The sequence below is a fragment of the Aspergillus versicolor genome, assembly GCF_001890125.1.
Source record: "Aspergillus versicolor CBS 583.65 unplaced genomic scaffold ASPVEscaffold_1, whole genome shotgun sequence".
NCBI lineage: Eukaryota > Fungi > Ascomycota > Eurotiomycetes > Eurotiales > Aspergillaceae > Aspergillus > Aspergillus versicolor.
This window is the reverse complement of record NW_024467524.1, coordinates 1,892,832-1,914,769: the sequence shown is the minus strand read 5'-3', so window position 1 is coordinate 1,914,769 and position 21,938 is coordinate 1,892,832. Positions and strand designations below refer to the sequence as shown.

The 21,938-nt window shown below is 50.5% G+C and overlaps 7 protein-coding genes across 7 annotated transcripts; 4 read left to right on the top strand and 3 right to left on the bottom strand.

The window, feature by feature from the left end:
- Positions 1-775: 775 nt before the first annotated feature.
- ASPVEDRAFT_118766 (patatin-like phospholipase domain-containing protein) lies at positions 776-3,029 on the top strand (the record flags this gene model as incomplete). Its single annotated transcript, XM_040805640.1, has 2 exons — positions 776-2,206; positions 2,265-3,029. 2 exons carry the CDS (start codon positions 776-778, stop codon positions 3,027-3,029), a joined length of 2,196 nt encoding a protein of 731 aa, XP_040662274.1.
- Positions 3,030-4,061: 1,032 nt separating this feature from the next.
- On the bottom strand, positions 4,062-7,484 carry ASPVEDRAFT_78277 (tetratricopeptide repeat protein; the record flags this gene model as incomplete). The annotated part of the gene is made up of 5 exons (XM_040816516.1): positions 4,062-4,981; positions 5,039-5,251; positions 5,306-6,074; positions 6,122-7,145; positions 7,198-7,484. 5 exons carry the CDS (start codon positions 7,482-7,484, stop codon positions 4,062-4,064), a joined length of 3,213 nt encoding a protein of 1,070 aa, XP_040662273.1.
- A 1,127-nt stretch (positions 7,485-8,611) lies between these two features.
- On the top strand, positions 8,612-10,594 carry ASPVEDRAFT_78276 (RNA-binding protein VTS1; the record flags this gene model as incomplete). The annotated part of the gene is made up of 3 exons (XM_040816515.1): positions 8,612-9,113; positions 9,179-10,476; positions 10,535-10,594. The coding sequence occupies 3 exons, from the start codon at positions 8,612-8,614 to the stop codon at positions 10,592-10,594; spliced, it is 1,860 nt and encodes a 619-aa protein (XP_040662272.1).
- Positions 10,595-11,155: 561 nt separating this feature from the next.
- Positions 11,156-11,657, top strand: ASPVEDRAFT_48685 (EMC6 family protein; the record flags this gene model as incomplete). Its single annotated transcript, XM_040814057.1, has 2 exons — positions 11,156-11,230; positions 11,301-11,657. The coding sequence occupies 2 exons, from the start codon at positions 11,156-11,158 to the stop codon at positions 11,655-11,657; spliced, it is 432 nt and encodes a 143-aa protein (XP_040662271.1).
- Positions 11,498-17,366, bottom strand: ASPVEDRAFT_872283 (non-reducing polyketide synthase spyA). Its single transcript, XM_040818015.1, has 2 exons — positions 16,655-17,366; positions 11,498-16,590 (listed from the first exon to the last, which is right to left on the bottom strand). Exons 1-2 carry the CDS (start codon positions 17,357-17,359, stop codon positions 11,875-11,877), a joined length of 5,421 nt encoding a protein of 1,806 aa, XP_040662270.1. The 5' UTR covers positions 17,360-17,366; the 3' UTR covers positions 11,498-11,874.
- A 522-nt stretch (positions 17,367-17,888) lies between these two features.
- On the top strand, positions 17,889-19,699 carry ASPVEDRAFT_67394 (cytochrome P450; the record flags this gene model as incomplete). Its single annotated transcript, XM_040815949.1, has 4 exons — positions 17,889-18,354; positions 18,422-18,490; positions 18,551-19,195; positions 19,257-19,699. 4 exons carry the CDS (start codon positions 17,889-17,891, stop codon positions 19,697-19,699), a joined length of 1,623 nt encoding a protein of 540 aa, XP_040662269.1.
- A 238-nt stretch (positions 19,700-19,937) lies between these two features.
- ASPVEDRAFT_872267 (FAD-dependent monooxygenase spyC) lies at positions 19,938-21,919 on the bottom strand (the record flags this gene model as incomplete). Its single annotated transcript, XM_040818013.1, has 6 exons — positions 19,938-19,955; positions 20,107-20,493; positions 20,544-20,914; positions 20,967-21,244; positions 21,304-21,576; positions 21,903-21,919. The coding sequence occupies 6 exons, from the start codon at positions 21,917-21,919 to the stop codon at positions 19,938-19,940; spliced, it is 1,344 nt and encodes a 447-aa protein (XP_040662268.1).
- Between the last annotated feature and the right edge of the window lie 19 nt (positions 21,920-21,938).

The window sequence follows — 21,938 nt, the reverse complement described above, 5'->3', positions numbered from 1 at the left end:
CACAAGACAAGACCCCTCGTTGTCACTGGTCGCCCAATGCAAGTCCCCCTCAAACCGTATGGCTAAATTGGGATTGGGAGTGATCGCCTCGGGGTTTGTTTTCCAACCAGTCCACTTGCACGGCACGTCGAATTCGACGCGCAGGCTGGTGTGGAAGGGGAAAGCTACCGACCTCGTTTCGCTTCTTTCCAACGTACTACAACTACCACTGGCAGCCTTGGCATAGCTTCCAGTGATAAGGGACCCCTCCATCGCCCGCTGTTTGGGGGAAACTGACTCGCGGCACAATGAGCAATGACGACGAAGACGATGGGCTTGATAGCGGCGTTGATTGGCAGCAGAGTCGCACCGCGCGGAACAAACTTGTTGATCATTTGGGCGGTTCGACTGCGGTGGAGACCAGGACCCGCCGCCGTCTTGATCGTTTGTTATCAGAAAGAAGGGGAAGATCGCCCCCCAAATCAAGAACTGAGAACCCCTCCTTGATGGAATCCTTCGGCTTCGACAATCCTGGTAAGTGCCACTGCCACCCAAGCCGCGCATCACGTTGCTTGTTGCACCACGTGATTTTGACGTCGGAGGCCGCAACATTATTGTCCCGACAAGGTACGACTCTAAGCCAAATACGGCCATGTGGGCCCCGTCAGCAGTGGCAGGTCCGGATTCCAGACCCGTGACGTCGATGTCATAAGTTCATCACTTGTCTTTTTCTTCCCAGACCTTGTTATCAAGCCTATCGCAACAACACCATGAATGCTCCAGACACAAGCCGATAATGGAGAAGTCTGCAGCTAGCGACATCTACAGTCCTAGCTCGATCCCGGACTACGACACTGAATTCCTCAATCCCGATGACCTGCGCCAGTTCGAGAAGGCCCTATCCGACCAGGACGCAGATCCCCTTATTGCCCTGAATGACTGGCGGCCCGTATACCAGCGAGTCCGGAAGGGGCGAAAGAGCAAAAATGCGGCCGCACCACGGCGGACGAAGGATGAAACGCGAGAAGGCGTGCTGTATACAGTGTTGAAATGGCCGTTTCTTCTAATCGTTTTGGGTTGGATCACGTTCCTGAGCGTCGGGTATGCGCTTACTCGGATCTATATTTTCCTATACGAGCAGTGGGTGACGTGGAGAGGGAAGAGGGAGAGCTTGAGGAGGGAACTTTACAAGCATGAGAATTACGACGATTGGTTCCAGGCGGCACAGGCGCTGGACGAGTATCTGGGAAATCAGAGGTGGAAGAAACTTGATGAATATGCGTACTATGACCACATAACGATACGGAACCTCAGCCGACAGCTTCGAGCGGTCAGAGCGCAGGTCGAAGAAGAGTCTCAGAAAGACGATCCTGACTCTGCGGTTGTTGTGGACGAACTGTGCAACCTGCTGGAAGCTTGCGTTAAGGCCAATTTCGCTGGGGTTGAGAACCCCCGACTTTATAGTGAGGCTTATTCTGGGACTAAGGATCTTGTTCAGGAATACGTTGATGAGGTACATGCGTGCATCAAGGTTGTTTCGGAAACCCGAGGCGCCAAGAATGAAGACAAATATCATCATTTCAAGCATCTGGACACCAATTTTGGTCGGACTGCGCTGTGTTTGTCTGGAGGGGCGACGTTCGCTTACTATCATTTTGGTGTCGTACGAGCACTGCTCGACAATGAGGTTCTTCCGAGCATTATCACTGGAACGTCAGGAGGAGCGCTCGTTGCTGCTCTAGTCGGTACCAGGACGGATGAAGAGTTGAAGCAGCTGCTGGTGCCTGCCCTTGCACATCAAATAAGAGCTTGCTCAGAGAATTTTACCACGTGGATGCGAAGGTGGTGGCGGACTGGCGCTCGTTTTGATACGATGGATTGGGCCCGTCAATGTAGCTGGTTCTGCAGGGGTTCCACAACATTTCGAGAGGCCTACGAGCGCACTGGGCGTATATTAAATGTGTCATGCGTACCATCTGATCCCCATTCGCCGACGATCTTGGCCAACTACTTGACGTCGCCCAATTGCGTCATCTGGAGTGCGGTGCTTGCGTCTGCAGCGGTTCCTGGGATTTTGAACCCGGTGGTCTTGATGACGAAGAAACGCGACGGCACCCTTGCGCCATATTCCTTTGGCCACAAATGGAAAGATGGCAGTTTGCGAACGGACATTCCCATCAAAGCGCTGAATCTCCACTTCAATGTTAATTTCACCATAGTTTCTCAAGTGAGCTTCACCGCGCTAATCTACAAACCCCATACCCGTTCTGACCCTTATTCTATAGGTGAACCCACATATCAACCTCTTCTTCTTTAGCTCCCGGGGAACTGTCGGCCGACCAGTCACCCATCGAAAAGGGCGAGGGTGGCGCGGCGGCTTCCTAGGTTCGGCAATAGAGCAATACATCAAGCTAGACTTGAACAAATGGCTTAAAGTCCTCCGACACTTAGAACTCCTCCCTCGACCAATGGGCCAAGACTGGAGTGAAATTTGGCTCCAGAAGTTCAGTGGCACTGTGACTATCTGGCCAAAAACAGTACCCTCTGATTTCTACCACATACTCTCTGATCCCAGCCCTGAGCGCCTCGCACGCATGCTCCGCACAGGCCAACAGAGCACTTTCCCCAAAATCCCATTCATCAAGAACCGTCTCAAAATCGAACTCGCTATCCTAGATGGCCTTCACCGCCTCTCCCCCTCCGGCGCCCCCGCTATATCCCCAAAACGTCCATTCCCACTTGACCACGATGACCATGAGGGCCCCTCCAACCCAAGAGAAGACCATCTGAACCACGACCTCCCCGACCGAGCCGCCGACTACAGATCCAGAAACCCTGAGTTCAGATTCTCAGACGCGTCTGATGCTGTTGTTTCTGCTGAAACCAGCTCCGTAGACGATAATGACATGGTTCCCCTAAGGCCGCGAAATAGGGAAGCTGGAGCTGGGGGACGACGCGGAAGTGTCTCGAATCTCTTTAACTTTGAGGAGATGAGAAGACAGTCTGCTGTATTCTTCGATGACCCCGATCTATACAGGGATGGGGAGTGAACTACTTGGGTTGCCTCCTATGATGTCTGGACACACTTACCTCCGCCGTATTTCGTAGAGAAACTTTGGGGATATATCGATATCAGAACTAGCCACTGGCTGACCGGCTTATGCGGACGATGGATGGATGGATCGATAAAGGGGGTTACATCATGGATGTATGTATGACTAGGAGCATGATCTTGGCTTATCGAAAGAATATATTCCTGTCTACGCCTCGGTAGCCTTGAATTCTACTCGGTTTGAAGACCAAGGCGAATTACGTACCCTGGATGTGATAGATATTCCGAAACTAAAATTACTGAGTTTGAACCAATACATTATTATTATTATTATCATTTCTCATTTCTTTCTTCCCCCTCTCTTAAATCAAGATGGAGGCATCCTGGAATAGAACTAACTACCCAGCCTTGAGGGCACTGAATACGGTATACTGGCTTAGTGTACGCGACTCTTCGGTCCTGCGCCCGCCTTTGTTTGATCCCCGACACCTCCCACGTCATGGTGCATAACGCTAAGAGGCAGGCGCCACGCCGACGCTGATGCTTCAACCTCACCTCACCCCATCTACTCGTGGGTTTTCGTGATAAACCACGTGCTTTATGTGCCGCGGGTACTCCGACGGGTTTGTTAGTCGGTTGATTGCGACTTGTGTGGTTTGCTTTGTTGCTTTGTCCCTGTGGTGTAGATTGATTGATTGATTGATTGATAGACTGGAGGGTGGGGGTGGCGATTCCTCCTGCGAGTCGCGCTGCAGTTTCATTACTCCATAGCGCAAGTGTTTAGAGCGGGCATGTGTATCGTATCGATCGGGCTTTGTTGAATAATAGCCTGAGGGAGGACCTGTGGTTGTACGGTGTAGATATACGGTGTAGGCAACTTAGAATTTCGTTCTACCCGGGCTGGCGAATGGGCGCATTTGACATTCCTATTGGAGGGAAAAGGATGTGGAGAGAACAAAGTATCAGCACTGGCTGCGATTTCGTTTCATCGAGCGTTGAAAGGTAACTAAGTTTAGTAGTTACGTAGTCCTCAGATCACGAGCCAAGTCGACGTGATGGCTCGTGCTGATTGGAAGTCGCCATTGAGTGCGTATAGGTTTTGCAGGGCGACTGCAGCTTCGCGCGAGAAGTCCTCCACGAAGGATGAAGGAGTTGTCTCCGCCACTCCGATGATAGCCGGATCGACGTCAACATCGAGCATAGGGGTGTCTTTGTCGTTGTTCTTGTCGTTCGTGGTCGGAGGAGGTACTTGGCCTCGAGACTGAGCTTGGATTTCCTTGCCGAGGTCGAGGACGCGTTTGTAGCCTTCTTCTGCGAGATGTGCGAGGCCCAGTGTATGCCAGACGCGGGCGAAATTGAATTCCATCTCTTGCTTTTCGACAAGTAGAGTACCCTGGCGTTCGCGGATGCGTTTGTATTCATGCATGAAGGAGAGGCCTTGCATGATTTGATAGTGCCGGTTTTCGGATTGCCGCTTCATTGAGTGGTTGATGTAACAGAGGCCGATGGAGAGAAGGACGGCCGGGTTCTGATCGTCGAGGGCGTATGCACGGAAGAAATAGTTCAGCGCTGGGTAGAAGCTGTTTCCTGAGTAAAGGATGTGGCCGTAAAGCACCAAGAGTGCTACATCCATCTCCTCAGCTGGAATCGCTTCACCCGTGTCGTCTTTAGTTGACAGCGCTGCTCGCTCTTTGTATATTGATTCTCGAACGCCTTTGTTTGGACGCGTCCCGGTGATATTGTCCGGGAGCGTGAAGTCGATGGCTTTGATTTGGCGGAGCATAAACTTCATCAATGGCGAGGAATGGAAAATAGACCTACGAGGGTCTCCGCTGAGACAACTAAGCATGGCAAACAGGCGGTATGTATCTGTCACAAACTGATACTCTTTGATGAACCAGCGTGCTTCATTTGCGAGAGTCTCTTCGTCCTGCGCTCGGAGTGCACAAGCTGTTATATGTTAGTCAGTTACTTCCTAGCTAGGAGATGGCAAGGGCTACTACTCACTGAACCAACAGACATGGATCAATCGGGTGCTGTCCTTTGAATGGTACCAGATGCTCGCGTCCGCAGCGGCGCCTAGAGTGTCATAGGCCTCTTCAGCCTCGTTCTGACCTGCTACCACAAGAGCATATTGCAAGAATAAGTCTAGCCATGCGTCGAAAGTGATGCCATGGTAATCCGTGGGGATTGTAGACTGCAAAGGCTCTTCAGTGACGCCTATGTGATCATTAGCTGAGTTTTATAAAGCATATAATTTGGAGACAATCGCACCTAATGTCTCTTGAAGACGGCTGGCCATTTCTTGCATTTCATCCATTAGGGGGTTTTTACCCGTCTTGCTAATGTAACCAAGAAAAGCCACACTGCGTTGAACAGGGTAAAAAGCCCTATTGGAACGAAATTCACGTAGTAGAGCGTCTGCAATATCTAACCAATCTTCGGTGGCTTCGGCATTCCCAGCTTGAGCCCTGGGCTCCAGCTGGAGTAATTTCTTGTAGAGAAACTGTATATTTTCTGTCCTCACCATCTCACCCTCGCCAAGGACGTCTGTACGACTAGCAGCAATAGAGCCACCTTGATCTAGCCTTCCAGGTTCACCTGCTAGATCCGCCGACCTGAACTCCCTTGCAAGTTCTTCTAGGCGGGTGTCCTTCCGTCGGCGATGACTCCTAGTCTCCTGCCTTCCCAAGAGAAGAGCATCGTTGACATATTTGAGAGCCTGCTCAGACATGCCGATACTCTCGTAAAGCTTGGCAAGTTGGGCTCGAGATTCGATATTGCTTTTATCATGATCTGAAACGGTCAGGTAACAATTCTCTGCGTCTTCTAATTCACCTAGGGCCCTGTAGCAATCTCCCATGGCCATGAAGAAGCTGACATCCGCGTGCTCAGTATGCTGGACAGGTCTATAGAACCGAAGGGCCTCATCGAACATCTCGGCCTCCTTAAGCCCATCGGCAGCTTCACGAAAAAGGTCACCATAATCGTAAATCAAGGCGCCTTCTGAAGTATCTTCTGGCTTTAACCACTGGAAGTGATGCTGCATAGAAGTTAGAAAAGGCAGAAGATGGATATTTTAAGCCTTACAAGAGCTTCATTAACGTGCCGATCGCCTAGCTTCAAACGAAAAAGGCCCATCTTGGTACGGAATTCTAACGGCAAACCTGGGCCGTATGACTCTAGCGGCCAGCGTTTTGGAATATATCCATCTGCTTTGATTCTTCGAGGGGAGTCATTATCATCCCACTCGCGATCATCCTCATCGAAATCGTCCCACATTGTGTCGTCTTTGCGGCCCAAGAGCCAACGAGAGACCGATTTCGCAGCCTTGAGCCCTTCAAGTTGTCGACCCAGGTAGGTATAGAGCTCGACATATATATTGGCATCAGACCAGGTGAATTCCGGGGTTTTCTCAGGATCCTGTGTCATATAATGTTGCAGACTCTCTGACCAATGTTCCAGCGCTTTCTGATATTGATTTTGCTCGGTGAGAGTGTCGGTAAGGAGCCGAAGCGCCCTTACGTTGTGTGGAATATCCCTAAGAATTCTCTCATACTCAGTTACAGCTCTCCCATTGTAACTCAGGCCCCGATAGAGCGCGGCCCTCTGGAAGCGGGTATTGTGGTTCTGTGGGTCGATATCAAGCACACGACTATAGCAGTAGAGGACGTCGTTCAGCGCAGCCTCTCGATCATCGCCTACCTGCTCCATTATCATCTTTGCCACCTTCAACCATACAGACGTATCCCTTGGTCGGGTGTGAGCACCACTAAACAGTGCTGTCACTGCCTTATCCTTGTGACCCTGGGCCAAGAAAATTTCCGATAGCAAGGAATGGGCAGCAAACATCTCAGGATTGATCTGAATTGCGCGTCTAACTGAGTCGATAGCACGATCGTAATCTCCATCAATGAAAGCAGATGTTGCCTCAGAGTGCAGCATTTTAAACTCCGGGCTGGGCTCTACTGGCTTACGGGGACCTCTCCTGACCCCTTTACCACCACGAGCACCATACCGACCAGAGAACCGACCTCCGCGCCGTCGACGCCGACGTGAAGACCCTTCTTCATCATCTGAGCCTTGGCTGTGAGCACTCGATGACTCCTCTTCCCTGCAATGGTTAGCTGTAATTTAACGAGATAACTTTGACGCGCAGTACTAACGATTCATCTTCGGAGGACTCTTCAAAAGAAGAGTCTGATTTGGTGTTATCCAGCCCTAAAAAACTGTCATCGACTGCTGATTGCTCCTCATCAATTTGCGCAGGCGCCTGGGAGTCGTTCCCTGAGAAAAGACCTCTGTATAACCGAGGATCTATGACCGAGGTGTCCGTTGGGGCAAGCGGTTGACTCCCCTGCCACGGGTATTGGATTGTTTCATCGATGTCGGGATAGGCGATCTCCCCTGAACCAGCATTGTGGTTGGGGTCATCCTCATCGAAGTAATCCATTTTGGTTTGTTATCATACTCCAGCGATCATCATTGGACGACGATATTGCGCACCAGGATCGGGCGACTGGGCACTGGGTATCCGACTAGTGCATGGTCCTGGAAGAAAAAGTAGAAGAGGTCCCTGATTTGCGCGAGAAGAGTGATGGAAGCGGAATGAAGAAGGAACCTTGCGACGTTGTGAGGGAGATCAAGAAGTTCTTGAGGTCCAGTGACCCCGGTGCCCAATGCGGACAAGCGCGTGCATAGTCTGACTAACGACCGGCATAAGCCTTTTATCCACACTGTTCGGGAAATTTGTTCGGTTTGTTAAATTTAGTCTTTTAGTCTCGGCTCGAGGAGTCAATCTTGATTCTGCTCGACTGGCGAGACTCTTCTTCGCTTCTCCTTCTCTTCAGCACCCCCTCTGTTTCCCACCTCATCGTCTTCTCTCCTCTTTTTCTTACTCTCCTTTCGCCCCCCACCCCCTCTCTTCTTCGTCTGGTCTCCCCCTTTTTGGTTGATGCTCGAGGCTTCGCTGTCAATCTGTGTTTGACACACTGTTGCAGTGCTTCTCAGCATCCTTTCGTTACGGCAAAAGCGACTCGAGAACAAGAAAGCAGGTCTGGAAGGACAGAGAAAAACATTTCACGCTTTTACGAGTAACCGCCGTGGACCCTCGTCGCAGACGTCTTTTTACGATTTCCGTCGAAGCACTCTCTTTGTTCCTCCGCTCTCTTCAGTCTGACAACTCCTTTGATGCCCTTTCGATTCGATTTCTCTTTCAGAATCCGAGTCAGGTAGTGCAGCCACTGGACTGGCCTGTGCCTCAATCGACATCGCCTAATACACTACGTTTAGGTTTCTAGCACTTCGAGTTCCCGACAAAAGCAACGCTAGCGATTTCCTTTAGCGAGATCGTTTCGTCTTCATTCTTAATATTAGTACTCGCGCTCTAATCCGGCTCCAGAGTCGTTCCGATCAAGGCTTCGACAAATACACGCAAACTCAGCAGGTGCTGCAGGTGCTTTGCAGTAATAACTATCTTTTCTGTATCTATTATTCACCGGACCCTCGTACACAAAAGCCCCACCAAACCATTATCGCCCCGTCGAGTTGACCTGAACCGTCATCTCCCACGCCTCCCTCATGGCTAGTCATATAATCGGTAACCGCAACAGCACTCCAGAAGCCTCGAAATCTTCTCTTCGACCGCCTTCGTCGTCTCGAAATCTGGCTACTCATCAGCTTCGGGCATCCGCCGACATGTCGGGCTTTCCGTCCCCCCTCTCCTCCCGCAGCATCCGCCCTGCGTCCGAGGTATACTTTAACCAGCAGGCTCAGACGCCGAGCAACACAGAAGATCCTCTTGACCGAGCAGCACAACAGTGGTTGGCTGATATTGATCAATATGAAACCACCTTAGAGGAGATGGCTGCCGCAACGCTAGACCAGGATTTCAAGGACGAGCTCAGCGCCATCGAACAGTGGTTCCGTGTGTTGAGCGAGGCCGAGCGAACTGCTGCATTGTATGCTCTACTGCAGCAGACCACACAGGTGCAGATTCGTTTCTTCATCCAAGTTCTGCAGCAGATGGCCAAGAGTCACCCCATGTCGGGTTTGCTGTCCCCCGCAAACTTTGGAGAAAAGGGTATGTTTTCTTCGCAGCAGGTATTATATATTTTTGGTTGATATCTAATTTGAACCCACACATAGATGCCATGTCCAACCGTTTGAACGATGCCATGTCTAAGCTCAACGTTGAGGGCTCTCGAAACTCCCTGGGCCGCCCTCCACCTTCGCCTGGCGCCAAGCGTAACTCTGGTCTTGACTCGTCCACAATCAACGCCATGTTCCCCGACGCAGCCGCTGCTATTGCGAAAAAGAAGGCCGAATTCACTCAACAAACGGGCAATGCACCCCCCTCTAACAGGAACAGTGCAGTTTTCAATGAGCGGACATCATTCGTTGCGCCCACTATCTCCGCTCCCGATAGCAATGCGGACAACCTTGGCCAGCCACCGGTGTCACCGTGGGCTCAACGCGGCGCGTCGGAGCCCCAGCCACCAATCGCTCGGCCCAAGTCATCATCTGGACAACAGCCCATGGGACAGTTCAGCCAGTCTGGCCTGCGTTCGCCCCTACCCACGACGCAAACCGCAACCATTCCCGCCCCCGAAATTGAGGCTCCGTTGCTGTCGCCATACAACGTTGGAAATGCCAGCTGGGCTTCCATGACCAACACTCCGATGACTGCAACTTTTGGGCAGCAGCTTGGGGCTCCTCATCAGCAAGGATCTCAGGCTGATATGGTGGCCAATGCCACGGCGATGAAGCTGGCCGCGCTCTCGACTGTAAACAACCGTATTGCACTGGACGATGCTCGCAAGTACCGTCGCGCTAGGTCCAATGATGGCCAAGGAAAGAACACCCAGAGCGCCAATGCGCAGCACTCTATTCCACAAGGTGGTCTGCAAAGCCCCGGTCTACCACCTGGCGGGAACAACCTCGTTTCTGGCCAGTTTTTGAACCCCCAGCAGTTCGCCGCCCTTCAAGCACAGCAACAGGCAGCGATGGCAGGCCGCCGGTCCCGCCCAACATCGCCCGGAATTGCTATGCAGGGCGGCAACTTAGGGCCTATGGGATTCACCTCCCCGCAGAACAACGGGTTCTTGACTGCTTACGACCCCAACAACCCTCTTATGGGTAATGGACTGGGTGCGATTGGCATGGGACAGTTTGGGCTCGGTGGCCATGAGGGTTATCTCTCTGACCACTCTGAGGTCGCCCGCGGTCGTTCCCCACGCGGTCGTCGGGGTAGCTCGAAGCCTCCAGAGGACCCTACGGACCCCAACCTTCTCAAGGACATTCCCAGCTGGCTGCGATCCCTGCGGTTACATAAGTACACAGACAACCTGAAGGATTTGCAGTGGGGTGAATTGGTTGAATTGAGCGACAAGCAGCTAGAAGAGCGCGGTGTGAATGCGCTTGGTGCTAGAAACAAGATGCTGAAGGTGAGATTTTTTTTTATATATGAGTTTGTAGTTTCTTATGAACTAACTGGATTTGCAGGTCTTCGAGCAGGTCAGAGAAGCCAAAGCTGAAGGAAAACTTGAAAATGCTGCAGCATGATATNTTTTTTTTTTTTTTTTTTTTTTTGCGTTGGACATTCCGCTCTATTCATTTAGTTCGATTCTCTCTGCTGCATTAATTTCGTTAGATCGGCTTGGGGCATAAGTGCCAGGATTCGATTATTTCCTAGAAACGATCTTGGACGAGAAGTGCCCAGCTGCGTCCGGGCCGGACACCTGCTGGCCAGCCAGTGGAAGCCTGAGAGCTGATTATATTGTATGTACTGTTCGATGGATGTGATGTGATGAGCGGGAGGACATGAGCTTGAGAGACCCGGTTGTGTCTCAAGCAGGGTGTTGCCCAAATAATTACGACGACGCGCATGTAATGGTTGAGTACTATAGTAACCAATATGACTGTACAAGATTTCTTCACTTAATTTCTTCCCTTGATTTCTCTACTGTTGTTCACCAGAATTGGAGGCTCTCCTCGAAGGCGGAGTTCCACGGCAGAATCACCGAATAACTTCACCTCCGAGCGCCGCCATAATCCGTGCAACCAATCCATTCAAGCCCCGATTCCACACCCCAATCCCTCCGGAAGGAAACATACAATATCAAAATGCCGCCAACGAACCAAGAAATTTCCCTTCTCATCAACCCCCTCGTCCCCGAATCCGTCCAACACAACAACCGAGTCAGTCAACCCACACTCCCCCAACGTCCCACTCCAACAGAAACCTGTCAAAGCTAACAAAGACAACCAGGTCCTAAACCAACTCCACTCCCTAACATCCTTCCTCCTCGGCCTGACAGCCGGAATCCTCGCCCTCCAATCCGCCACCGGCTTCATCTTCTACTTCATCGGCACGATCATCGTCTCGGGACTATTCCATCTTGTCTTGCTGTACCGGTCGAATGGGAAAGGCGCAGGCGGGTTCTACCCCGGGTCTGGAGGAGAAATTGACGGACTTGTTGTGAGGAAGGATGGCGTTGTTAAGGATGCGGGGACTGGGTTGAGGAAGGGTGCTTGGAGGGATGTGTGGTTTGGCGGTGGCGTGTTTGGGGAGGCGCTTAGTGGGTTTGTTCTTGGGTGGGCTGGCGTTGGAGGTGTGTTGAGGTGATTGAGCTGTCCTTTTTTTTTTTTTTTTTTTTTTTTTCCTGGTTCTTTGGAAAAGAGGATTGGATGTGATGATTGTAGTTAATTAAATGCCTGATGGCCATGGGCATGAGGGCGTGGCTCTATGGTGGAATACATAAATATATTTGAGGAGTCATTGCTCTAAAATCAAAAAGTTTAAGAATAGGAGATGCCTTTACCGAAATAACTAGGTATAAATTCTAGACAGCCCCGTTATATATATTCTCACGCAAGCCACGACGCAGCACCAACGCATGCAAATCACTGATTGTCAGGCTGTAATCAAGCTGCATCAAATGAACTCTTACCCCAAAACTAACATGAAGATCCGACTGCAACTCCAAGACAGCCAGAGAGTCAAGGCCAAGACTGTGAAGTCGCGAGCTGGACAGTACGGCCTCCCCACTGCCCACATGGGTGGCCACTATCCTAGCTACCTTTTCCATGGTTGGAGCGCCTAGACCCAGTTCCGTAGCCTGAGTATCGCTGTCAGATTCGAAAGAGGAAGAAGGGGTACACTGAGATGAAGATGAAGTCGTGTTCGAGGTCCAATTGCCAACAACATTAACCAGTCCATGGCTCGGGCTTGTCTGTGCTGTAATTCTCTCGCAGATTGTCTCGATAGTGCTCCCCATATCGACGGGGCTGATGCGGATATCCACCTTAAATACTTCCCTGATCCTGGCTTCGATCTCCATAATAGCTAGAGAGTCCATTCCCATATCTGCCAGGATCATCTGAGGCGAGATTTCCTCTAGAGCATATCCCGTAAGCTCGTGCAGTAAACTCACAGTGAGTGACCAGACATTAGCGGATCCCTCTTGAAATTGCAAAAAGTCCGGACTGGGAGCAATTTCCTCAGCCCCAGGAGATTTTGATACAGTATTGGCTGGTTCAACAACCTGTTGAAGCGCGCTCGTTGAAGTCCTGATGAACCTCGCACCGGTTAGGGCTAAAGCTAGAGACCCAGATTCCTCGCCTTCACCGGCCTCATACACAAAGGTATCGTAAAAGAATTCTCGACCCCGCTTATCCGACTGTCTGGTATAGACTTGCCAGGTTTGACTGCGGTCTCTTTCTGTTGCTCCCTTGAAATTTGCTGAAATAGTTGCTTCGCCAAAGCCAGAGCAGGCAAAGACCTCGGAACGTTTAGAGTCTTCCATACTCAGGGCGTGGATCTCAGCAACTACAAGAAACTGGTCGAGAGTAAGGGTGTTGCCGACAAATCTTGAATTTCCCGCTGCTGACGGAAGGTGGACTCGGGCAATGGCTGTATCTTCGTTCATGCTAATCGACTCGAGGCCGCGGTATGCAGTGTCGTATTCTGCTACCTTTTCGAGAAGCTTATAAGCCACGCCTCCAGGCGCTGAGAAGACGGCGGTGGTGGTAGCAAAATCTGGGAGACTGGAAAGATGGTATGGGGTCCTACTGGTACGCTCGTCCACGATGACAGTTCCTGTGGCATGCTGCGCGCAATCACTCTCGAGAGAAAACGCCCAGCTCCATGCTTCGACCTGCTTCAAGCGCAAGCAAAGACCATTTAATAACTTAGAGCCAAGAGGTGTTTTGATTTCCAACCCGGCGAACCGTATAAGACGGGATGCTGAGGGAATGCTAGATGTTAGGAGAGTGGCCGCTTGAGAAACCAATTTAATGTACAGCGCAAGCGGCCAGAGAGTTCCGCCCAGAACCTCGCGCCCTCTGAGGATATGTGCAAGGGTCCCGTCTTTCTGATCAAGTTCGAACATGAAGACATGGGGTTCCGGGTGTGAGAGACGTTCCAGCGAGATTAACCCGTCGATTTCTTGTGATAGGCCTTTGCCTTTGTTATGATCCGTAGTGGCACAGGGGAGCCAATGTGGACTTGTATCAAACTGGTACCTTGGAAGACCTGGGAAATTACTAGGATGAACCAGGTTTCTGGGATTATACGCCCAGCATTGGATAGATGATCCCTGGTTCCATAGCTCCAATGTCGTATCGACAACCGAATCCAATGGATTTGTGCTTTTTGGTGACCCCAGCTGCAGTCCGCAAATATAGTTCGACTTGCTGGTTAGCGATTGCTTCGCTAGCATAACTGCCCCAGAGCCAGAGCCTGCTTCTAGCCAGATACATGGCCCAAGATCTCGCTCTACCCTGAGTACCGCATCGCAGAAATAGACTGGCCTGCGTGAATGCTCGGTCACCAGCTGTGGAGTGAATATCTTCCAGGAGGCAGTTTCAGAGCAGGTCTCAATGGGGATAACGGGGACATGGTAAGAAACAGTATAGGCTAGGTCGGAATACTGCTCCATGAGGGTGTCAAAAAGTTTAGAGTGAAAGCCGTGGGTGGTTTTGAGTCTTTTGGTGGCCAGTGATGCGGTTGATGCTCTTCTCTCTACGTTGGAGATGGCCAGCTCGCTGCCCACGAGAACATGGCTGTTTGGTCCGTTGTAACAAGCAACCTCTATAGAGTCGTCTCCTAGGTTTGATTCTGACCACGCCAGGGCTTCTGCACCGGCTCTGTCAACCTGGACGGAGAGCATAGAGCCCTTCTCGTCTCCCCAGCAGTCCCTGATTAGATTCGCCCGTCCGACAACAAGTCTTAATGCGTCTTCGAGAGTGAAAACGCCAGAAATACACATCGCGGTTAGCTGTCCAAAACTATGACCGATAACCCTGTGGACTGAAAGCCCTGCGTCTAGCCAGGCTTTAGCGCAGGCATACTGCACCGAAAACAGACAACTATGGAGCTTTACTATGTCTTCAACGGGCTCTTGACTGTATATATCAGGGAACAAGCTGGGCAACCCCATCCTTCGGATAAGCGAATCACACTTGTCCATGTTCTGACGGAGATAGTAAGACGAGTCGTACACTGCTTTGCTGAAGCGGAGATTCGAGCCGGTCTGGCCGCCGAAGACCAGGACAATGGGCTTTACTTGTTTTCTGGGAGATGGCGATAGAAGTACCGAAGTATTCTCGGCAGCTTGGCCGTGAAATGTTAAGAGATCCCGTAGTTCTGGCAGTGACCTTGCGCAGAAAGCTATACGGTGGCGTAAGTTGCGATTCTGCTGCTGCGCAACAATGGAGGAAATCGCAGCCAGCGAGAGAGACTTTGAATTTGTCTCAATATATTGAGCAAGAGCAAGACAGTATCTTTTCAGACTAGCCTGGGACTGCGCGGTTATAAGAAAGGGGTAGCGAGTTAGGGTTTGCGTCGTATCTGTAGAGGAGGGCAGCGTTTTTGGTTGATATTGGCAGATAAGAATGGCAGTATTATTGCCAGCTGCCCCATAGTTATTGACACACGCTGCTCGGAAGTTTCTTTTCCACTGATCCGGCTGTGTGGCGATTGATATCTGACGAGACTCTGAAGGTGGAATCGCGGGATTCAGACTATTAAAGCTTGCCTGTGGTGGGATCTGGCCATGCTTGAGCATCAACAAGACCTTCAAAACCCCGGCTACCCCTGACGCAGCCTCCGTATGCCCGATATTGGCCTTAACGGAGCCAATATAGCATTTATGACTATTTGCCTGGTATCTCCCACTGCCACCGAAGACCTCCCTAGCACTTTGATATTCAATTGGGTCTCCTCGCTGCGTCCCAGTGCCATGAGCCTCGATATACGAGACATCTGATGCGTTCATAGAGGCCCGGGATAAAATGCGTCTGTATAGATCACTTTGGGACCGCAAGACAGGAACAGTAATAGGACTACTCCCGTCTGACTGATTCGTCGCCGTTGCCACAACAACACCAAGAACATGATCGCCTTGAGAAAGAGCGTCGGCGAGACGCTTCAGCACGATGAACCCGCATCCCTCGCTGCGAGAGTAACCAGCCGCATCTGCATCAAATGGCCGACATGGTCCAGTTGAGTTCGTCATCCCCGCGGCTGCAATATTCTGGTCTGCAGGGAAGCTCGACATGATATTCACCCCTCCAGCTAGTGCAACAGAGCAGTCCCCCAAAATGATACCGCTGCAGGCTTGATGGATTGCTGCCGCGGATGAGGAACAGGCAGTGTCGATCGTGATAGAAGGGCCTGTCCATTTGAAGTAGTGGCTGACTCGACCACTGATAAAGGCCCGTGACGTCCCTGTAAATGAGTATGCTGTCGGCGTGTTGGAGTGTACATTATATTCATAGTCGGAGTTTCCAACGCCAATATAGCACCCAACGTCGCCGTCTGAATTAGAGCTGCCGAAATACCCACTCGATTCAACAGCCTGGTAAGCGACCTGCAGAGCAATGCGTTGCTGGGGATCCATGTACGTGGCCTCGCGCGGAGATATTCCAAAAAGGCCATAATCGAACTGATCAGCGTCGGAGAGGAAGTTGCCAGTCACAGTCTCTTTTCCGAATCGGCCAGGAGGAGCTTCGCCGTACATTGTCTGCCCTGTCGCAATGATCTTCCACAGCTGATCTAGACTGTTCGCGCCAGGGTATTTGCATGCTGCCCCGATAATGGCAATTGAGGTATCTGGGTAGGTGTAAGGTTGAGTGGACGGGGACAGTGATCCACGGATGATATGGTGATGCGGCAGCGCAGCCAGTGGTGGGGGAATGCAACCCACAAGTCCTAGCTCCAAAGTCGTTATAGGAATCTGTGCTGACGGTGTAAATGAATTGATTGTTTTCGACATATCCGAGAACCACCTCGCCGGCTCCGTAAGTATTGACCGCAGGCAGCTTTCTAGTCTATCCTGCCCCCATGGAACCCAGAATGGACCAGAAGGATCAGAGGAGCATAATTGTAGTAGACTTTGTAGAGACAAATTATTATTCTTGTTGTGATACCGCCCATTAACTGGGACACTTGCCACTCGCACGCCTTCTCTTCTCAAGTCTTCTTGGAGAGAGGGCATGTCGCCGCTTGGTACCGTGATGGTAATGCTGTTATAGCTCAGTTCAACTGATATGTAGGCCTAAGGATAACCTTGCTTAGCATAAACATATCAAAGCTTGCATATAAGCACGCATAGAACATACCTCAGAATACCGACTCAACATCCCCTCCACCATTTTTCTACTACAGTCCTCTCCCCACCGAGCAATAAAGCATACCATTTCAGAACAGAAGTTGGAACCAGAACCAGCCAGTCTTTGAGAATCAACATAAGCCCCAATACACAGTGCAAGCTTCAGAGCAGCTGTAGCATTCCGCGCGAGTACCGTCCGCGTTGGCGAGGCATCAAGCGCCGCAGAACTTAGCGAGCCGATGCAGAGGCCTTGAAATTTTGGTCCTATGTCTGTTGTATTCTGAGAAGTAGTAGACTGCCGTATGTGGGCATGGGCATCATGACTATCATCTAAGCCGAGACCGTCAAGATACTGGGAATACTGTGCAATGTGTATTATGACCGTCAACGGAGCGAGGAGGATATTAGGCAGCGTCTCATGTATCTTGAGATATGACAGACTGCAACTATCATTCCCATCCTCACTGTCGGTATCATGATGCAGAAACCAATCCCTCAAACTGATAATAGGCTCATCTGATAGTTCCTGAAACTGGGGCTGGGTAGCTTTCAGTATAGCCAACAGCTCCGGAAGAGCTAATACTACCTCCCGTACGGCCTGTAATTCTGGATTTGGGCTTTTCGTCAGGTAAGAGGCAAGATTATCGAGAGTATCCCGTGAGGGAGGAATTGTTTGGGAGCCGCAGACAATGAGAGAAGGGATTGAGGAGGGCATGATGGACTGGCGGTGCTAGAAAGAATTATCAAGTAAAAAATAGGGAATCATTACAGAATAATGTATGTAGTTATGCTCTTAAACTATCTTTACAGCTCTTAATCCATAATATCTGTATCTACCCCGATAAACATGTCTAGCCCACGGGCTCCCGATAGTGCATACACTAATGTAGTGCTTACTATCAGCAAAATGGATTTAGTACAGAATCAAGGAATAATAATAACTGCATTTGAAACGGAGGATATAGCGGATATACTATCCGTTATCCGGGTAATATCGCCTTGCAGGATGCCCTGCACTGCGTGCATAGCCCTTCTTAGCATGTCCCCACCAGCGCTGTAATATAGCATGCATCTGGTTCCTACTGTATATGGTACTTTTATCTTACAAGCCATACGTACAAATCATCATACTCTAGCCTACAAGTAAGACGGCTCTGACCTTGGGCACAACGATCCCTTGAAGCCGTTCAGATATACAAATACCAGTACAGAAGGACTCGAATTAGGCTACTCTACGAAGAAAGATGCTGCAAACCCAGATCCAGCTTCAACTTCAAGGCGTCAGCATCTTTCATCAAATTGTGCTTCTCATCGGCTTGAGCCTAGTACTAAGCATAACATGGACAGCCTACACCATTCTCTCTCCCTACCTGCGCGTCAAAGGAGAGCGGATATTCAATGACAGAGGAAGATCCGAGCTGCTCTGGACAGGCGCAAGAAAGCGCTTCCAGGCCGGGGCGCGAGATCTCTTCAAGTCTGCATTCGCGCAGCATCCGGATGCCTTCTATATAATGACGGATACAGACGTCGAATTGATCCTCAACTCCAAGTACGCGGCTGAAGTGCGCAATGACAAGCGGTTCGATATAGGCAAGTATAACGAAGATATGTTCCACGGGACGATAGCGGGCTTTGAGATGTTTGAGGACGATCATGTCCTGGAGCGGGTCTTTGTTGAGACTGTGAGGAATAAGCTGACGAGGGCGATTGGTAAGCTGAATTTCTCACCTTGGATGTTTCTTGCCGTGATAGAGATGCTGATATCAAAGTAAACTAGGCAAGTTCGTCGAGCCCATATCCCAAGAAGCTGCCGACGGCCTGCAGAAGCAGTGGACCGACAATACAGGTATCTGAATATCCAAACCATTCCTAGCTCCAACTCCAGTTTTTGATAAATGTATTATAGAGTGGCACGCCCTCCCTCTGCACCAAAGCATCCTCCGCACAATCTCCCAGCAATCATCTCGAGTCTTCCAAGGGTTCCCACTCTGCCGCAACCCAGACTGGCTGCGCATTACGGTGAACCATACGGTGACATTCTTCGAAGCAGCCGAGTCGCTGAAAGTATGGCCTCACCCTCTCCGGCCTCTTGCGGCCAAGTTCTTGCCTCTGTGTAGGAAGCTTCGTGCTGAGGCTGAGGAGGCGAGGGGTATCATTGCCCCTGTGCTGAAAGAGAGACGGGCTAGACGCGCACAACAAGCCCAAAAATCCCCAGAGAATATTTCAGAGAAGGAGAAAAAAGAGGACGAGACCGAAGACGAGGAAACACCAGGCGACATGATCGAATGGGCCGAACAAACAGCCAACGGCGCGCTATACGACCCTGCGCTCCTGCAGATGAAAGTCTCGCTTGCGTCTATCCACACCACATCTGACCTCGTCAGCCAGGCTATTTTCAATCTATGCAGTCGGCCGGAGTTAGTAGAGGATCTCCGCAAAGAGGTCATCTCGGTGATTGGCCAGCAAGGCTGGGTAAAGACGGCGATATATCAGCTGAAATTGATGGATAGTGTGTTGAAAGAGACGCAGCGTTTGAAGCCGATTTCTATTGGTATGTTCCTAATCATTTTCTCTTCATTATTCCAATTTGTTAATGATAGATCCTGCTTCAGGTACAATGGTCCGCACCACAACCTCCCCTGTAACGTTCACCGACGGCCTGCAAGTCCCCCCAAACACCCGAACCCTAGTATCCTGCCACAACATGTGGACTGATGCCGTGCACGCCAACGCCGCTGAATTCGACGGGTACAGATTCCTGAAGCTGCGGCAAAAGCCAGGCCAAGAAAACTGGACGCAGCTTGTATCGACCAGTAACAACCACCTTGGTTTTGGACACGGGATGCATGCGTGCCCGGGGAGATTCTTTGCGGCGACTACGGCTAAAGTGCTCCTTGCGCATGTGGTGCTCAAGTATGATTTGAAGCTACTGGATGATCAGAAACCGGATATTATTGAACATGGGGCGGCGCAGTATGCGAATGTGTGGTGTGGCATTGGCGTGAGGAGGAGGACGGAGGAGATTGATCTTGCTTGCCCAATTGCTACTGTGTAATGAATTATTACTCCAATAGGATTTAGTATTACTGTTGAGGTACTCATATTACTGTGTTTTGGTCCTCTTGGAGGAGGTTCTTCCAAGATCCTTAAGGAATATCATCCCCGTCTTAAGGAACGAGTATTATTATTCACAGCGCACAATACGCCTCATTTGGGACGACGGAAGGCCGGCCGTGTCTAAAATAATAAGCTAAAATATACCAAGGCCTCCAACTTGGTATTCTACACTAAATCTAGATCGCTAGATACACCTGTATAGAATCAGACCCTGAACACAGGCTAAAGCAAAAATACCCTGCAGCGTACAATATCACCTCAGAACGAGGAGAATCTGGTCCGTACCCGGAATAACAGGAACAGAAATACAACAAGGCCAAGGATCCCCAAGCTAGTCCAGAGTACTGTGCTCTTGGCGACGCCTCTTTTCATGCTATACTTCTCCCACCCAGGCCCTGAATACAACGATGGGGCCAAAAACGACAATTGGACTCCGTCAGCAATCAGCTTCGATGCTGTGTTTGCTGGCAAGTCACCGGAATACGGCAAGTAATACCGACCAACAAGTCTCAAAGCCAGGTTCTCGCGCGCATGCAGACGCACTACCACCGAGGCGGACTTGTAGATTTCCTGCACCCTGGGGAGCCGGGATTCATTAAACGAGCGGAGAAAGGATTGGACTTCAGCCATGGAAGGGCGGTCGACGTGTTCGATGGCACTGTGGATTGCGTTGGCAAGTGCTGCAGCGTCTTCAATCGCGCAGTTTGCTCCCTGCCCTGTATTGGGTGCCATCTGCCGATACTGTTAGCTGGTTGTTAATGCTTAGAGAGAGAGTTATATACCTTGTGCATGCTATCGCCAATGCAGACAATCCGGCCTGAGTGCCATGTGGAGAAGACGTTTTCTTCAAGGTTTGTGATACCAGTGACTTCTCTTCGCTCCCAGAGACCGCCAAAGTTAACTCCATTCCAGATGTGGTCTGAAATGAAGCTTTCTGCTATTGTGTCAATATCAACAGCGGTCCATCGCGGAGCAGATGTATACGTGTATCGCCTGTCGAGCTTATTGAGAAGGAACCAAAACACCCGACCATCTTTGCCTGGGAATATGAGGAATGACCGTCCATCGTGCAAGCTTGCCACTTGCTCTCCAGGGCGAAGAACAGGAACTGAAGCTGATATGCCAAAGATACAGATGTAGTCAACCGTCATGCCTATACATGTTAGCCACCTTTACACTCCATGATAGAGGCATGACAGACAGACCATCTTTCTCTTGCTCAGTTATAGAACCTGGAAGGTCTATTTCAGCAAGTCGCCACATCTCACGGCGCACTCGGCTGTGCACGCCATCTGCTCCGACGACAATATCACCATAGAAGGTGGCTCCATCTCGAGTCCGTACAGCCATACCACTGTCTCCCCAGATATGGTCAACAGCAACGACCGTCTTCCCAACATGCACGCGGGAAGTATCAGGCAGAGACCAGTACAAGATCTGAAGCAGCTTCCGCCTCTCCAAAAACGCCAGCGGCAGTCCAAATCTTTCTCGTAGTATTAGCTGACCGCCAGATATCCACACAGCAGACGGACAGCGACATACCGCTCATGGATTACAGTTGGCGACTGATTCGTATGGGTGAAGCCATCAGGATACGAAATATGAGCCGTAGTCAACGGCTCAACATTCCTCTGAATCGCATTAAACAGTCCCAATTGGTCTAAGATTCGTCCACCGTGAGGTAGGATTCCGATTGACGCGCCCTCTTGCGGAGCGATCTGCTGTCTCTTTTCTAGAATGACGTAGTCAACGCCTATCTTGGAGAGGCAGTGCGCGAGGGTCAGGCCTGCAATGGAGCCGCCGACAATGATTACTCTGAAGTTGTTGGGGTGGACAATGAGCGAGGAGGAGGGCGAGGAGGTGGCTGTGGATTCCATGCTGCGGACCCTATACATCGGGTTGATTTGATTCTGCTAGAAGATAGTTCAAAATAAGTTGTGTTTAGAAAACGGAATAATAATGAATGATGAGTAGAATATGCTGGTAATTGTGTGGTGAAGCTCTGGAGATTTGATAGAAATGCAATAGAGCACTGAGTCCATCGCCCCTTCCTCACCCCTGCATTAATCCTCATTTTTCCCTTTATATTCCTTAGATACAAAGCCCGCCTTCCCTAACGGCATGATGATGATTATTATTACGGTGCAGTACTTGGCATATTAAGTGATAGCTGTATA

What these genes read in the sequence shown, in the direction of transcription:
- ASPVEDRAFT_872283 (XM_040818015.1), bottom strand. Translation starts at nt 17,359, where the DNA reads ATGCCCTCCTCAATCCCTTCTCTCATTGTCTGCGGCTCCCAAACAATT. An exon ending in TGTTGAGTCGGTATTCTGAG is followed by an intron (nt 16,591 to 16,654) that starts GTATGTTCTATG and finishes GGTTATCCTTAG; the next exon opens with GCCTACATATCAGTTGAACT.